This window comes from Amphiprion ocellaris, chromosome 12 (genome assembly GCF_022539595.1).
Source record: "Amphiprion ocellaris isolate individual 3 ecotype Okinawa chromosome 12, ASM2253959v1, whole genome shotgun sequence".
Taxonomy (NCBI): Eukaryota; Metazoa; Chordata; class Actinopteri; family Pomacentridae; genus Amphiprion; species Amphiprion ocellaris.
The window spans coordinates 19,637,109-19,654,542 of NC_072777.1; the positions used below are offsets into that span (position 1 = coordinate 19,637,109).

Genomic DNA, 17,434 nt, shown 5'->3' on the forward strand with positions numbered 1-17,434 from the left:
TGATTCTAAATTGTCCGTAGGTCTGAATGCGAGTGTGGTTGTCTGTATTGTAGTCCTGTGATAGACTGGTGACCTGTCCAGGGTGCCCCTGCCTTCACCCTAAGTCAGCTGGCATAGACCCCCCCCCTTAGGGGGGGGGTCTATGCCAGTCTAAATCAGTCAGTCTAAATCAGTGAATCCAAACAAGGCCTTTGTACCCCAGCTGGTACCTCTGCAACCCAGTGTGCTTGAGCTGCAGGTGAGCGTTGGAAAGAGTGGATGGAGACAGAGGAGGCCATTCATTTGCGTATTCATAGGTCTGTACCTAGCAGAGACAGCAGAGGCATGGAATTATATCTAAGCCATTTTAAGGCATGAAGGATTAGAAGAGTAAGTATGCAATTTTCATTTTAGTGGTTTCAGTAGTGCCAACGGAGGAATTTTAAAACTGTGAACATTTCAGTTTAAAGTGATCTTTTGACCCTTTAAACATGATTTAATTGTACTTTTAAACCTGTCATTTTGACAAGCAAACCTATGGGGCGATAGAGAATTTTAAATGTTGTTCAATGCATCCTGTTGTCTTGACCTACTCTGTTTTTTTTTTTTAAATTCAATGGGTGTATTTGTTTCTTGTGATTATATTGGGAAAGTGTCTGCTTGTAGTTTGACGTGTGCCTCAAGAAAATCCTTTTGGAACAATAGAGTTGACCATAAATGAAAAATGCTGTTGAGTTGGACTAAGTACATGTTGAGTTTGTTTAACTACATTAAATCTTCTGAATCAACATCTTGACATGTTCATGGATATGTTCATCACTTACATGTTGACACAGACTCCAACTCTCCAGCTTATTGTTAAAAGCATCTATTTTTATTACAACAGTACATGTATATACAATAAAAGGCACAGTAGAAATACAGATACAGAAGAAAGGCTGGTGTGATTGGTGTGGCAGTTTGTGGAGCTGGTTGGAGAATTAGAAGCACTTCCTGTGGACGATGGAGGGGCCAGCCTCATCGTACTCCTGCTTGCTGATCCACATCTGCTGGAAGGTGGACAGAGAGGCCAGGATGGAACCGCCGATCCAGACGGAGTATTTCCTCTCAGGCGGAGCAATGATCTGCAAGGTGGTGAGAGGAAGAGCAGGTTGGTAAGACAATATTTGACACCATATTTACATATAGTGAACTTGGCCACTTCAGAAACTTTAAGCAGATGCGACCAGTCAGAATCACCTTGATCTTCATGGTGCTGGGGGCCAGAGCAGTGATCTCCTTCTGCATACGATCAGCAATACCAGGGTACATGGTGGTACCACCAGACAGCACATTGTTGGCATACAGGTCCTTACGGATATCAATGTCGCATTTCATGATGCTGTTGTATGCAGTCTCATGGATACCAGCAGACTCCATACCTGAGAAGGTGAGATAGAAACAACACAAATATTATTTATGTGATACTTTCAGAAACCAAGCGTAAATGAAAAAATAAAGAGAAAAAAATACCACAATAATAAAAGATGAAAGTAGGAAAAAATAATTAAGAAATTAGATCCACTTAAAGAAAATCTGATTATACTGTAAATTCTTCCATTCTGTATTTTTATCACGACAAAAAACTTACCTTCCAAAATCTTTACAACATACTATGCTGTTATTATAAGCCATAGAAATGTATTATAAGATGTAAAAATGCTCTTAATTGTTAATTTATGTCTAATCTTTGTCATCACTTAAGATTTGAATGAACTATCAACGCATATTTTATGATATTACAACTGTATTTTACAATGCTATTGTTCATTTATCACTTATTTTACAGAATATGTTAGCCTATATATGCTACACAGAGAGTGTTAAACTAAAATGTGTCTGATTTCTTTTACTACTTGCTTACTATTTGGGGTCAAATGATATATACAAATTTTTTTGAACATGTATATATTTTATTTTAATTTTGGGACAGTCAAAATGACTTTCCTTGACCACTATCGATATAAAGTTAAACCAAATTGTTGGCCTTTCTGTATTTTTCTGCTGCCATGGCTCACCAATGAAGGAAGGCTGGAACAAGGTCTCAGGGCAGCGGAAACGCTCGTTGCCAATGGTGATGACTTGACCGTCGGGCAGCTCGTAGCTCTTCTCCAGGGAGGAGGAAGAAGCAGCAGTGGCCATTTCATTCTCAAAGTCCAGAGCTACGTAGCACAACTTCTCCTTGATGTCACGCACAATCTCACGCTCAGCTGGTGGAAGGAAATGTCACAGTTCAGTCGATCACTTGATCTAATCCTTACAGCACATATTCATGATTCTATACTGTTTGCTACTCGATGGCGTGGTATGACCAGTAGCTTATGTTGGCGAATGCTAGCTTATGTTAGCAAACTTGAGGGCAATATTGCTGGCTGAAGCTAATGATATTAATGAGTCAGTTTCTTTACTTCCCTTGTTTTTGTGTTACATATTGCATTTATGCTCATTATGTGGAGCTGGGAGTTAAGTAAACCGGAAGTGAACGTGGTTGAGCACTTTCTCTTTAGTGTTATCTGGCAATAGCCTCCTCTTACCAGTGGTGACGAAGGAGTAGCCACGCTCAGTCAGGATCTTCATCAGGTAGTCTGTCAGGTCCCGACCAGCCAGATCCAGACGCATGATGGCGTGGGGCAGAGCATAACCCTCATAGATGGGTACGTTGTGGGTCACACCATCACCAGAGTCCAGCACAATACCTGTTGGTATAAAGAAATTGTTTGCCAGCTTAGTTTAATTGAGATACGATGTCACACCGTAGAGGAGTTTATGTCCTTGGGAGAGACTCACCGGTGGTACGACCGGAGGCGTACAGGGACAGCACAGCCTGAATGGCCACATACATGGCAGGGACGTTGAAGGTCTCAAACATGATCTGGGTCATCTTCTCCCTGTTGGCCTTTGGGTTGAGGGGGGCCTCAGTCAGCAGGGTAGGGTGCTCCTCTGGGGCCACACGGAGCTCGTTGTAAAAGGTGTGGTGCCAGATCTATGGAAGCAGGACAAGGATGAGGGACTGCAATGGGTGTAGCACCTTACAACACTAGGCTCTCTTAATCATTGGTCAGTAAGAATGTTTGCTCCATATTGTCTAATTATTTCAAAAAGGAAAACAAATTGTGTCTTTAAGTCGCACCTTCTCCATGTCGTCCCAGTTGGTGATGATGCCGTGCTCGATGGGGTACTTCAGAGTCAAGATACCTCTCTTGCTCTGGGCCTCGTCTCCCACATAGCTGTCTTTCTGACCCATACCCACCATCACACCCTGAAAATAAAGAAAACATATCTCAGAAAGTCAACATCAAACCAGAGGCTGCTCTTACTACCTACAAAAATTGCATTTTTCAAAAGCTTTGACCTTTTCATTATTCTAACCTGGTGACGGGGACGCCCAACAATTGATGGGAAGACAGCACGGGGAGCGTCATCACCGGCGAACCCAGCTTTGACCAGGCCAGAGCCATTGTCGCACACTAAGGCGGTGGTCTCGTCATCGTCACACATGTTTGGTCTTTTCTGTGCTGGCCTGCTACACAAGACAAAAAATGAAAACACAAGCAAAATATTAGTTTGTGACAGAAATGTTTTATTCTGTCTAGATCTGAACATCATAAGCTCTCTGATGAAACCATGGGGATTACTGGCAGAAATGTAGACCCATGTCTTGTCTAAATATGTAATTGTTCCATTTAAAGTCTAAATGGAAGCTTCTTTCACATGTTAAAACAAAACCATGGAATTCTGAGAAACAATCTGTCACTATTTCAGTATGAAGGCACCTTTGAGTGCTTTAATCTCCTCACAGCTGCCTGAAGAGCCTAAACAGGACATGGCCCGGCCACCCCACACACACTCATGAGGCTATTTTAAGCCTCAGGACTCTTGTCGCCCCCTCCTGCCCCCACAACTGCTCTTCAGTATCTCATCATTAAGCCAGAGCCAGTTAACAGCTGAAGCGGTGTGTCTTTTGACAAATGGCAGTGGAGGCCTGGCTCTCCTCTCAGCTGTCACCACATAGTGGACTCCTCTGTTTGGATCCAGACCATGTGCTCTGGTCCTTCTAGGATCTCTGGCCTCAGCCTGCATCCCAAGTGTCAGCATCCCTCCTTTTTAAAGGCTTTCCCATTCAAATCAACATCTGGCAGTTTTAATGATTGCTGTGTAACGTATTCATGGAAATCAGCCTCAACTAATGAATCAATAAAATTACTTCGGCAGAGGCATACTTGCAGTGACAGGAAGTCTGAATATGACCCTTCCATCCATTCTGTTTATGCAAAACTGACTTGAACATATCAGGCCAGCGCTGTTTAACGTTTTTGCAAACCAATACCACAACTTGCAGATGTAATTTAAAAAGCAGACTTGATTTTTTTTGTTATTAAACTTTTTATTTGAGAAAAGCAGACTTGATTTTAAAGGCCTGTGTAATTTACAAATGAATTACTTCATTGATTGGCTGATTGATTGAATGAGACTCATTGTAACTAACTTGCTTACAACTAAATATTGTCCTTCGAAGACTGCCTTCTCTATTGTGAGATCTCCACAGTGTACAACTCTGCATTTAAGTGGCCACTACTGATGAAGGAAATGCCTTTCATCTGTGTGAATTTCAGCTTTCCCCAATAGCATGAATGTACCTTCAGAGAGGTTTCTTTTCTGATATGGAAAGATGAATTTGTTTGGCTCTTATGGTTTCTAAATGGTAAAGTTTAATAGTATTTCTTTCTAAAAGTACATTAGCACTGGCTAAACTTCATAAGCCTTCTGAGATTGTGTCTGACCTGACTTAAAGCTGTACGTCTGTTACTCCTCAGCAAACATCACTCCTACATCCCAAACCTTTGAACCTTTTCTGTTCTGAAGAAAGTATATGGCTGACCTGATGCAACAGTCTCTGAACTGTTAAACAACATAGGTTTTCTTAAATTTCTCCTACTCACCCCTTTTCTTCCAGTCTGCTGTGCTCAACAACAAATCATCTATTCACATAAAACAAAGATGCAATTCTAAACTGTCAAAAATATGATATATTCATGTTTGTGGCATGAATATCTCCTACAGCTACAGCATCTTCTCATGCTCTCTGACCCCAACACACCAACAGGCAACAGCTGAAACATAGTAGGAAGACTGCAAAATGGACTCACCAAGTTGTAACCACAAGACTGGAGTTTCCACTGGGACAAAGAAGCGAGGGTGCGAGAGGGTCCTTAAATACGTCTTGGTGTCCTGAGGCTGGGGGCCGGTGGGCGGGCTCAGGACCTCACACAAGCCCAAATTAAGTGCTGCTCAGCAGAATGGTTCAGTAAAGTGGATCCTGTATCAGGGACACCACCAAACTGGAGGGATGTTACCTTGGAGATTGACATGGACAGAAGTAAGACATAAAAAGCAGCAAATAGGAATTTTATCAAAAATACGTAATATAGGACTGAAAGTTTAGAAAAAGTTGATATGTGATGGATGACAGAATTTATGTATGTTATCTGTGACTAAAGACCTTTATGTTAAACTGAAATCACAATTGTAGGACTTGAGACAAATATACACTACCCATTGAAAAGTTTGGGGTCACCCAGGCAATTTCATGTTTTCCATGAAAACTCACACTTTCATTCATGTGTTAAGATAATTGCACAAGGGTTTTCTAATCATCAATTAGCCTTTCAACACAATTAGCTAACACAATGCACCATTAGAACACAGGAGTGATGGTTGCTGGAAATGTTCCTCTGTACCCCTATGTAGATATTTCATTAAAAATCAGATGTTTCCAGCTAGAATAGTCATTTACCACATTGACAGTGTCTAGACTCTATTTCTGATTTATTTAATATTATCTTCATTGAAAAAAACTGCTTTTCTTTCAAAAATAAGTACATTTCTAAGTTACCCAAACTTTTGAACGGCAGTGTATATGGTTTTTACATTAGAATGCTGTGTAACATAGTATTTTAGGTGTCAAATTGTTTGTTTGGATTCTTTAAAAATCAATATATGTCTTTGAAATTCAAACCTATAGAGAATTCAAGGCACTTAGAAAACCCCTCATCTGCAATGTAATCAGTAAAAAGTTCATATTCCTGCTTCACACCTAGCAGCATCTTTTTCCCACTCATACTTTGTTGCGCTTCCATTCAGGTCCCTAAGGATGTGTTAATATGACTAAGCTGTGATGGTAATATGAGACCTCGTCTGAGCAATCTGGTTAAGAAGCTGCCCAAGGGGTCTTGCCAGTGACAGTTTGCCAGTCTTGTGGCATGTGTGAATGGGGAGGGGGGCCAGAAACTTGCCAGACAGCTGAGAAGCAATATCCAGCGGATGGGAGGGAGCTGAGACCAGGGCCCAGACCTCCAGCAGCAGACAGATCCCCAGGACAGCCTGTGCAGGGAGCGTCTGACGACAGTCCTCAGCTCTGATTGGCTCCAGTGTTTCCTTTTAGGGAAGTGGAGTGCAGCAGGTGCCAGTGGCTGCACGTCGCAATACTCTGAGGGCAGAACGGCAAGAGCTCAGGCTCCTTATCCGTCACGTCGTACTGCCCCCACAGAGCCTTCCTCTCCATGCTGTAGCCCTATGAGGCCACTGCAGTCAGAATGTAAACACCCCCCCCCCCCAATACCATCAACACATCTGAAATATTCCATTTGTAGCCATGTGCTGTAATGTACCGCAGAAAGAGACACTACTAACCTACTTGTCTATTTCTATTCCAGGCTTTTACATAACAGAAGCCTGGGGTATCTGCAGATGAGTCTCGCATATCCATTTGTTTAATGGATTTAATGTTTTATTTTAAAATAATCTTGTAATGATTAAAATTCTGTGTTATTGTTTCCCTCAGCGGTGTTTCCTAGATTAAAGTGGAGGAAGAGCAAATGGGGAGCAACCTTTGTGCAAAATGGATTATAGCATTCTAAACTACCTATTTGATTCACATGTCCTGTCCATGTTTTTTTACACAGATGCTGTCTCCTATCTTTTTAGAAGGGGATTTCTATGCAGCTAGCATAGACAGGAGGAAAAATTACCAACACAATTTTTTTCCCATGTGATCTTGTAAGTGTAGTTTTGTGAGTCATGACAAATTTGAAAAGAATATAGGGGAGTGAAAGTATAATTCAAACTGACACTGACAAAAAAGAGACATGTTTCATCTGTGTTGTTATTGGACATCCCTCAGTGGTGTTCCTATGGACACAGCAAAGCTTCTACATTCACATTTTTACAGCAGCAGCAGAGACAGTGGGTGAAAACAGTGCCTCAAGAGTTGTTTGCCCTCTGATGCTCTGCAGTCAGTAGTGGAAGAAATATTCGGATCATTTACTTATCTGCTTCAGAAAAGAAGTATCAATTGCACGGATGATGTTTAAGCAATAAAAGTAAAAACTCTTTTCATGCTGAATGTCCCTCAACTAAGTTTGATTACTTTATTTGTGGGTCAAGCTATTAAAGAATGTAACATGCAGTACATGTAAGGGATTTAATGTTGCAGTTCATAGTGATAAAGTTAACTTGCACTGATTATTGATTATGGATTAAAGCATCTCGAGACAATCTGAATTGTAATTGGCACTATATAAATAAAATTGAATTGTGCTTTTAATCTTCAGTATTGAAGCATCATATTAATTCATAAGCTGATTAAACTGGCTATATTTTGTTGAAATCTTGAAATAACCTGTATTCATGTTAAATAAATAAAGAACATCCTTTTAAAATGTAGTGCAGTGGAAATATAAGCAGCGCCATCTCTAGTGGCAACTAGTTACAGCAACTCTCTCAAATATTCTTTTCTGTTTATTTTCTTTTTCCTCTTGCTTTTTCTTGTTTTTTCTTTTTGGTGAAGTTGCACTAGTAACTAGTGTCAATAATGGACACGAAATTAGCGGTTTGTTTTGATTTTTCTTCTGTTTTTGAATCTGCTGTCCGCATCGGTGATAGCAGACCCAGCGCGCAGCGGTGACCCCGTTGTTTACTCTAGAGACCAGCTGTTAGCCCTCCGTAGCACTGCGAGGCTAACCGGTGAGAGGCCTGACGTCCCCCGTGAGCTAAGAGGAGGAGAACAACATAACCAGTTGTTGGTGGTAAAAATCAAATTATTTATTACAGAAAAGGTTGAACAGAAATGTGCACGTTACTATACAAACTGAGGCAAAACTAAGGAAGAGGGCGGGTGGGTGCTGCTCAAATCAAAGAAAATAGCAAAACACAAAAAGAGTTCTCATAAGGAGAACTTAACACTACCATCGCAGTGGACAAAAGAAAAACGGAACAAAAAAAACTCACTAAATGGGAACTGACAAAACAAAACTTACACAGGAGTCAGCACCCCTAATCCTGGTGAAACCTAGACAAAAGGAACTACCTGGAATGAAATGAGGCTGTATCAGTTTTTGATCCTAACCCTCGCCCGATTCCTTTTACACAGACAATCTCGCCTCCACCACACAGGAACACCGAATGGCACGCTGGAAGTCAGCTGCCCCGTTCAGTTGAACTGCCAACTCTTTTAAAGGAGTTGGCAGTTTTCGGTTGGTCGGCCTGGTGAGCGCCGCACCAATCACTGGACTCCTGGTCGCAGCCACGCCTCTGCTGTCACGGTCCAACCAGGGAGTGGGGATCACACAGCCCTATTTGCATAACCACAGCATTTGGTTAAAACACACACACACGGGGTAGGAGTCGCTGGCCGTAACAATGCACACGCGTTTTGTAGCGCGGATTTCCGTGCGGTTGATTTCCGTGCGGCTCATTCGTGTGAAAAGTAACCCAGCCTTAATGCTGTGTTGGACGGCTTTCAGTTGCTGCGAGCAGACCGGATGAAGGAGGTAGAGGAAAGGAGGCGGACTGGCTGTGTTTATTAATGATAGATGGTGTAACCCTGGACACATCACTATCAAAGAAAAACTTTGCAGCAAGGACATTGAACCTTTAGCTGTTAGCATGAGACCATACTACCTGCCGAGGGAATTCTTGCATGTTATCGCGATAGCTGCGTACATTCCCCCCTCTGCTGATGCTAACTCTGCTTGTGATTCAGATTCAGAAAACTTTATTTGTCCCCAGGGGCCAATTAAAAAGGCACGTAGAGCAGGCAGTGCAACGATGACATAATATTTAAGAAATAGGGATAAATATTTATACAAATCTATAGCAAGTAATATAGGAATAAAAATAAAAAAGAAATGAGACAAAAACCATAGCTTGGTAACATATTAGTGCAAATATGTCATACATAGTGCAAATACGAATGAAAAGTAGGTGCAATGTGGCAATGAGGTAGATACAAGAATATATCAGAGTAGATATAAATTGCAGAGTGCAAAATGGCAGAGTTCACAGAGGTCCATGTTAAAGTTCGTGTGTGGTGGTGGGGTGGGGGTGTGTAGGGGTGTTATGGTTTATGAGTTGAGGAGTTGGACTGCCCTGGGTACACAGGTAGTCCTTCTCCTCTATGTCCTGCTCGAATGCAGAGAAGAGAGCATGTGAGGGATCATGGATGACCCGGTTTGCCAGTCCACCTCCTGTAGTTGATTCCTGTAGTAGAGTTCTGAGAGGCTTTCCTGTGATTTTTGAGCAGACAGTGACAGTCCTCTGCAGGCGGTTTCTGTTCTGGAGGCTGATAGAGTAGAACCAGCAGGTGATGGAGAAGGTGATGTGCTCTCTATGAAGGAGTAATAGAATGTCTGGAGAATGTTCTTATTTACTCAAAAGAGTTGAACTTCCTTAGGAGATACTGCGTCTGGTGACATTTTCTGATAATCTCTTCTGTGTTTGAGGAGAATTTCAGCTGGCTGTCAAAGATGGTACCCAGATATTTGTACTCCTCCACAAACTCAACAGGCATTCCATAGATGTGGTGGTGACAGCTGTAGCCAGCGCCATCTGCTTGTTGGAAAAGGTCACCAACATCTCCTTGTTTTTTTTTAACATTCAGCTCCAGGCAAGAGTTGTCACACCAGTCCACAAACTCCTGGAGGACAGAGCTGTGGAACTGAGAAGGTCCTGACAGCAGAGACAGGAGGACTGTGTCGTCTGCATATTTGACCAGGTGGGAATTGGATTGTGTGGATCTGCAGTCATCTGTGTACAGGATGAAGAGTAGAGAGAGGACACAGCCCTGAGGAGAATCAGTGGAGGTGCATTGTAAATCAGAGAAGGTGTTGTTGACCCGTACCCTCTGTGATTTGTGGGTTAAAAACTCCAATAACCACAGGATGAGCTGATCATCCAGGTGGAAGCTGGAGGAGAGTTTGTGAGCCAGGATGTGAGGCTGGAGGGTGTTAAATGCCGAGGAGAAGTTGGCAAACAGGAGTCTTGCTGAAGTGTTCGGGTGTTCCAGGTGACTGTGTAAAGTGTCCAGAATGAATATTTTGGCATCATCAACACCTCTGCTCGAACGATATGCAAATTGGAGAGGGTCAATCTGTGAGTTAGTAAATCCGATGACGTGTTGTTTCACAATTCTCTCCATTGCCCTCGTGAGAGGGAGGTGAGAGCCACAGGTCTGAAGTCACTGAGCACTTTGGTTGTACTCTTCTTGGGGATGGGGATGACTGTGGAATGTTTCCACAACTGATGTCCTAAACACAGTAACAAGCAAGCTACAGACACAGCACCCACAGGCCCTCTTCCTTATTACCGGGGACTTAAATCATGCTTCTCCATTGTCCACACTACCCACCTTCATACAATATATCACCTGCCATACCAGAGACAAATACTGGACCTTTTTTATGCCAACACCAAGGAGGCATATACATCATCTCCTCTTCCACCACTTGGTAAATCCAACCATAACCTGGTTCACCTCCTTCCTGTATACAAACCTCTGGAACACAGACAGTCGATGTCACCCGCACAGTCAAGAGATGGTCCGAGGAAGCTGAGGAGGCTCTCAAGGACTGTTTCGACATGACTATGTAGGAAGTGTTCTGTGAGGATCATGGGGAGGACATCGACAACCTCACTCACTGCATCACGTACTATATTAAATTCTTTGTGGATTACACCATGCCTACCAGGACTGTAGGCTGTTTTGCCAACAGCAAACCCTGGATTACTCCAGATATAAAGGCTCTCCTAAAGGACAAACGGAGGGCTTTTAAGTCAGGAGACAAGGAGGACATGTGGTCTGCACAGAGAGAACTGAGGAGGAAGACCAGAGAGGGGAAATGCAGCTACAGGAAGAAGATGGAGAATCAGCTGCTGCTGAATAATGTCAGCGGGGTCTGGAGGGGCCTGAAAACCATCTCTGGCCACAAATAGGGGCTTTCGACCGGGGTGGAGCCCGTTCGGAGTCGGAGCCAGCGCCCGACTTGGCGCCGTTTTTTTGTCTTTCCACCACCGGAGCTACAGCTCCGGGCTCCAAAAACTGGGGCTGTTTCGGGCACCAACTCGTTGCTGGGCCAGAGTTGGCCAGAGTTGAGAGCCGAGCATGTCACGGGCAGAGGGCGGGGTGACATCTAAAAACATCTAAAAAGATAAACATAGATATGATCATCAAATTATTGCACGTTTAACCGCTAAGTAATCAATGTAAGCATAGTCATAGCTAAGCTAACGCTAACACGTTTACTGTTAAGTATCCAAACGTCTTTGATAATTACATTTCTTCTCAAACGTGGTCGCCGGGCATTGGAATGGTGACGCCGATGGGTAACCCCTAACAGAAGGTTTTGCTGTTCAACGATGGCAAGGCACACTAGCAAAGCCATGAACACCACTCCAATGAAGTCCTCCATTGTTGTTGTGTGGGCTTCCGTACGGCGCGAACGCTGTTGAACGGCTACGTACGCAGTGACGTACACACGTTTTGTGGTGGCGCAATGACGCAGCTCCAACTTTGCTCCTTCCGAATGGAAACACAAACCCGTTCTTGGGCGGCATGAGATTTGAACCAAAAAAGCACTGGCTCTCAAATTTGAACCAACCTAGCACCTGGTGCTCTTTGGTCGAAAGCCCCTAAAAGACCCCAAGACTGAACTGACACGGGACCCGGAGTGGGTGAATGACCTGAGCACCTTCTTTAACAGGTTTGAACAGCCAGCCACCCCTCCCCCGGACCAGTCCACCCTGCAGCAGCCACCACTGTATCTGTCTGCACCCCCTGCTGACTGCACCACCCCCGCTGCATTCCCCCTCCTTAGGGCTCCATCACAGTTCTCCTACCATCACACCTCCCCTCCCCAACAGGGCTCCACGCTCACAACCAGCACACAGCCCCCCTGCCCCAACTTGTCCCTATCGACATCCCAGGTGAAGAGAACTGAGCAGGCTGAAGATCAGAAAGGCTAAGGGTCCAGATGGCATCAGCTCCAGGCTCCTCAAATCCTGCGCAGATCAGCTGAGCAGGGTTGTGGAGCATGTCATCAACTTGAGAGTGAAGCTGGGGAGAGTACCACAGCTGTGGAAGACGTCCTGCGTCGTACCGGGGCCAAAGATCTCGCACCCCAAGGACCTCAACCACTACAGGCCGGTGGCACTAACATCCCACCTGAGGTAGACCCTGGAGAGGTTGGTCCGTTGTCATCTGCGACCCCTGGTGAGCTCATGATTAGACCCGCTGCAGTTCGCCTACCAGCCCGGCATCGGGGTTGATCCTCCTGCACAGATGCCTTTCTCACCTGGAGAAGATGACGAGCATTGTGAGAATAATGTTTTATGATTTTTCCAGTGCCTTCAACACCATCAAGCCTGTGCTTCTGGGGGACAAGCTGGAGCAGACAGGAGTAGACTCCCACCTCACAATGCGGCTGCTGGATTACCTCACCAACTGGTCAGAGTTTGTGAGGGCAGGGGACTGTGTGTTCGACCTGTGGTCTGCAGTACGGGGGCCCCACAGGGGACTGTCCTTGCCCCCTTTCTTTTCACCCTCTACACAGCAGACTTCTCCCATCACACCACAAACTGCCATCTTCAGAAGTTTTCTGACGACTCCGCCATCGTCGGCCTCATCACGGATGGAGATGAGGAGGAGTACAGAGAACTTAACCGGACTTTGTGAACTGGTGCCTGCTGAACTGCCTCCAGATCAATGCAGTGAAAACCAAGGAACTGGTGGTGGACTTTAGCAGGAACAGACACACTTCTCCTTCACCAGTGAACATCCAGGGAACAGACATTGAGATTGTGGACTCTTACAGGTACCTGGGTGTTCACTTAAACAAGAAACTGGACTGGACTTCTAACACCAACGCACTTTATAAGAAAGGTCAGAGCAGACTCCACCTGCTCAGAAAACTGAGGTCCTTCGGGGTGTAGGGAGCAATTCTGAGGACCTTTTATGATTCTGTGGTGGCATCAGCCATCATGTATGGAGCGGTCTGCTGGAGCAGCAGCATCACGGCTGCAGACAGGAAGAGACTAAACAAACTTGTAAAGAAAGCCAATTCTGTCCTGGGCTGCCCCCTTGATCCTGTGGAGGTGGTGGGAGACAGGAGGATGATGACAAAGCTGTTGTCTATCATGGAGGACACCTGCCATCCCCTGCAGGAAACAGTAACATCACTGGGCAGCTCCTTCAGTGACAGACTGCTTCACCCGCGGTGTCTAAAGGAGAGATACTGCAGGTCCTTCCTTCCTGCTGCAGTCAGACTTTACAATCAAGCCTGCTCCCAGTAGCTCAGTTCACCCACCTACAAACTGTGCAATAAAAATGTACATAATGATGCTGTGCAATTTCATAGGAATTTTGCTGTAAATATTGTATTTTTTCTTCTAGAAGGCGAAAATATTTATATCTATGCACTGTGTGCATTGTGTGCTGCTTTCTTTTTTATTCAAACTGTTCTATTTGCTGCTGTTGCACTGTAAATGTCCCCGCTGTGGGATCAATAAAGGTTTTATCTATCTATCTATCTATCTATCTATCTATCTATTTATCTATCTATCTATCTAACTGCCTGTCTGTCTGTCTGTCAGAGATGTGATAAACCACTTCTTGTCAAAGTTTGACAGGTCCCAATCAGAAGCCGCCACGTCACAACCGGAAGTCCCGCCCACCATGCCAGCAGATGTTTTTACCGGAAGTCCCGCCTTCCCGTACTCTACTCTGCCTAGCAACCCAAATCTGCGGAAGTCCCTCCCTCTTTAAACTACACACTCTTGCATTTCAACTGTTCTTGTTTGTCAGTGACACAGAATAGAGGTTATCAGGCAAGTTTCATGGATACATGAACACATCTTGATGTCAAATTTTTATACATTTATTCAAGAAACAAATATAAATAAATTCAATTCAATTCAATTCAATCCAATTTTATTTATATAGTGCCAATTAAAATTCAGATTGTGTCAAAATGCTTTACAGAACCCATATGGCCTGAACCCCCACAGAGCAAGCCTTAAGGCGACAGGGGCAAGGAGAAAACTCCCTTTTAACAGGAAGAAACCTTGAGCAGAACCTGACTCATATGGGGGGACCCATCTGCTGCTGGCCGGCCGGGTTGAAAGAGAGAGAGAGAGAGAGAGAGAGAGAGAGAGAGAGACAGAGAGAGAGAGAGAAAGAGAGGGAGAAAGAGAGGGAGAAGGAGAAGGAGAGAGAGAGAGAGAGGGAGAAAGAGAGGGAGAGAGAGAGACGGAGAGAGAGAGAGAGAGAGAGAGAGAGAGGGAGAGACAGAGAGAGACGGAGAGAGAGAGAGAGAGAGAGAAAGAGGGAGAAGGAGAGGGAGAGAGAGAGAGAGACGGAGAGAGACGGAAAGAGAGAGAGAGATAGAGAAAGAGAGGGAGAGAGAGAGAGAGAGAGAAACAAAGACAGAGACACACAGACAGAGATGTTCCAGCTTCTTGTTCTGAGGGCTGGTCTCCATGTTTCCTCACTGGTGGTGGACAGAGTTACATCGTTAGAAGGAGGCCACCACTTTAACATCACAACTTTAAATTGCTTATTTGCACAATAACATGAGTGTTTGATGTCTAGCAGCACTTTCTGAGAGAGGAAGAGCTGCTCTCTTACCTGCTTTTCATAAAACAGAAGGTATGCTGATGCCTGCCTCAGGTGACACACAGATTCACCCGTTGTCACGGTGACGCGCTCATCATTGTAGGTGAGCCAGCGGTCTGTGTCACCTGGTCCCTGAGGCCGGTGAGCACCGTCACAGATGTAGTGTCCTAAGAGGAGAGGAGACATTCAAGTTAATGGGACATCTGAAAACATGCAGGATTCTTAAACCTTAAAAACCTGACTTCAACAAATGCAAAACACAAGCAAACACTTACCACTGTGAGCTGTGGAGCCCAAATGACTCACGATGCTCACCAAAGTGTAGCGAGTCCCTGTCTGGAAAAGAGCACAGACAACAACAATTAGCTGCACATGTAGAAACATTTCATCTGACTGCAGATACATCTGAAGGGTTTCTCTGTATCCAGAAAACTATACTAGTCAAAGTAACAGGGTCCATTTGTGTATAAAATGAAGCGTGGTTCTAAACATCAGTCTTACCTGTGCAGTGAGGGAGTGTTCTGGGTTCACCACAAGCTCCCTGGTCAGTTGTACAGGAGTGTTGACCTTCTCCAGCCTGAAGGTCGAGGTGAACTTGAATCTTTTGAGCTGGAGAATCAGAACACTGTTGACAGAAAAGACAGAAAAAGGAGATACAGAGTGGAGGGTCACATATCACCATGACAAAGGAAATGAAATGAAAGAAACTGCTGGTTGTTTTAGTCTGTTTGTGATGATATGATGTTACTCACTTTGGCAAAGTCAAAAACGAGAGACGTTCTGTCGACTGTCCAGCTCCACAGGGACACTGGAAGTCCAACTTGCCCTCCTGCAACAGGGAACAGCACAAAGAAATATGTTTTAGTTGTAGTTATTCACAGATTATATCAGATTCACAGAGACATACATGTTCATGCACACACTTTGTTGGAGTGTGAGAATAAAGCAGAAAGCAGCTCTTACTTTCAGGTACTCCTGCAGACACTGGCTCACTGAGCCTGCAGGTACTGGATCTAAAGAGAGGTTCAGGAACTCCTCCTCTCTCATGGATTCACACCCACAACTGCAGAAGAAAGAAAAAGTTCAGATGAAAACAAACTCACACATTTCCTGACACACATTCTGATTGTGAAATGTTCACAATAGCAAAAAACATTTAGCTTAGCATGACTGCCTTTGAAATAATGTCATGTGGACAGTCAACAATGTCAAAAGACTCTGATCTCCAACATCAATCACAGAGAAGAAATCTAAATGTGAGGAACAGTGTATACGTACCCCTGGCAGGTCCTGGTGCTCAACATTTCAAATGAAATGTGAGCACCAACAGGGCAGGTGTAGGTGACGCCCATGATCGCTGCTTCTGCCTGCAGATCAAAGGACAGCTCCTTGATCATATTCAGCACACAGCTGAGGAACTCATGGGCATCCTGCACAGAAACATACAGAAAAAAACAGGTTGAGAAGGTGAACATTCAACAAAAACTGTAAAACTACATCAGCAAAGACAAATGTGGTGCTATGCTGCTCCTTGTATACAAAAAGTGTACTCACTTTTTGACTGTCATCCAGGAACTCAGAGTTAAACTGAGCGACAGTCATTTTAAGGTCAGTCAACACCAGTTTTTTCTCCTCCCTGCTGTTGGAGAATCGACTGATTCCAGTGTTCCCAAACCCTCTGGAAAGAACAAAAGTAAAGAGGTGAGAATGCTGTTTAGTTGTTGTCACTTCAGGTAAAGCTGCAAATTAGTGAAGAAACCAAAGAGAGACAGTGTGTGTGTGTTAGCGTGTGCAATGCTGTACCTGATAACCTGGGATCTCCAGTGAGAAGACCACAACTGCTCCTGGTTGTAGACCTCCTGCATGAAACCAGTCAGTGTCAGGAGGCCTTGCAGCGTGGAATTCATGTAGCACGTCTGCGCCAGGTTGGGTAACCTTGAATCAAACCAGAAACAGGACAAAAGTCAGTATAGGGTTCATTTTCTTTGTTTTAAAGATGTTTCAGCTGTACTTCAAACATGAACATTCATAGACTTCAGGTGGCGTATAAATGTGTTCAGTTTTCAAATACTTGGATGTATATGAGTGTTGAGTGTGTCCATGACTATCTTTGCTTACCCGAGGCAGACTAGCTCCTCACTGCAGAGGGTTCTGGTGCTGGTGGGACTGGCTTGGACCTGCAGACTCCCACCAAGACCCACTGCACTGGACAAACTTGAAATCGGCGTATCGATTTCTGGAGTGACGTCAGCGACGGACTCCACGTCACTGTCGCTGTCATTTAAAAGAAAATTTAAAAAAAACTTGTCTTCTGCCTTCCTCTTCCTCAGGAAAAAATTTTAAAAACGCAGCATATTTTAACTTGGATAGACACTGAGGCCATTTTAATTGTTTTTATTTCTTCTTGCTTTTATTACTGTAACAGTCTTTGACACTTTAGAATTCAGCTGCCAGACTTTTAACAAGAACCAA

General features: G+C 44.2%; 1 protein-coding gene across 2 annotated transcripts; it reads right to left on the bottom strand.

Moving 5' to 3' along the window:
* Nucleotides 1–831: 831 nt before the first annotated feature.
* actc1a (actin alpha cardiac muscle 1a) lies at nt 832–5,318 on the bottom strand. Of its 2 annotated transcripts, none has more exons than XM_023280937.3 (8): nt 5,166–5,318; nt 3,388–3,541; nt 3,149–3,277; nt 2,806–3,001; nt 2,553–2,714; nt 2,037–2,228; nt 1,219–1,400; nt 832–1,103 (listed from the first exon to the last, which is right to left on the bottom strand). In XM_023280937.3, exons 2-8 carry the CDS (start codon nt 3,514–3,516, stop codon nt 960–962), a joined length of 1,134 nt encoding a protein of 377 aa, XP_023136705.1. In that variant the 5' UTR covers nt 3,517–3,541; nt 5,166–5,318; the 3' UTR covers nt 832–959. The 2 variants fall into 2 exon arrangements, with proteins under 2 accessions (XP_023136705.1, XP_023136706.1); XM_023280938.3 differs by having other exon boundaries at nt 3,388–3,538; nt 5,166–5,307.
* Between the last annotated feature and the right edge of the window lie 12,116 nt (nt 5,319–17,434).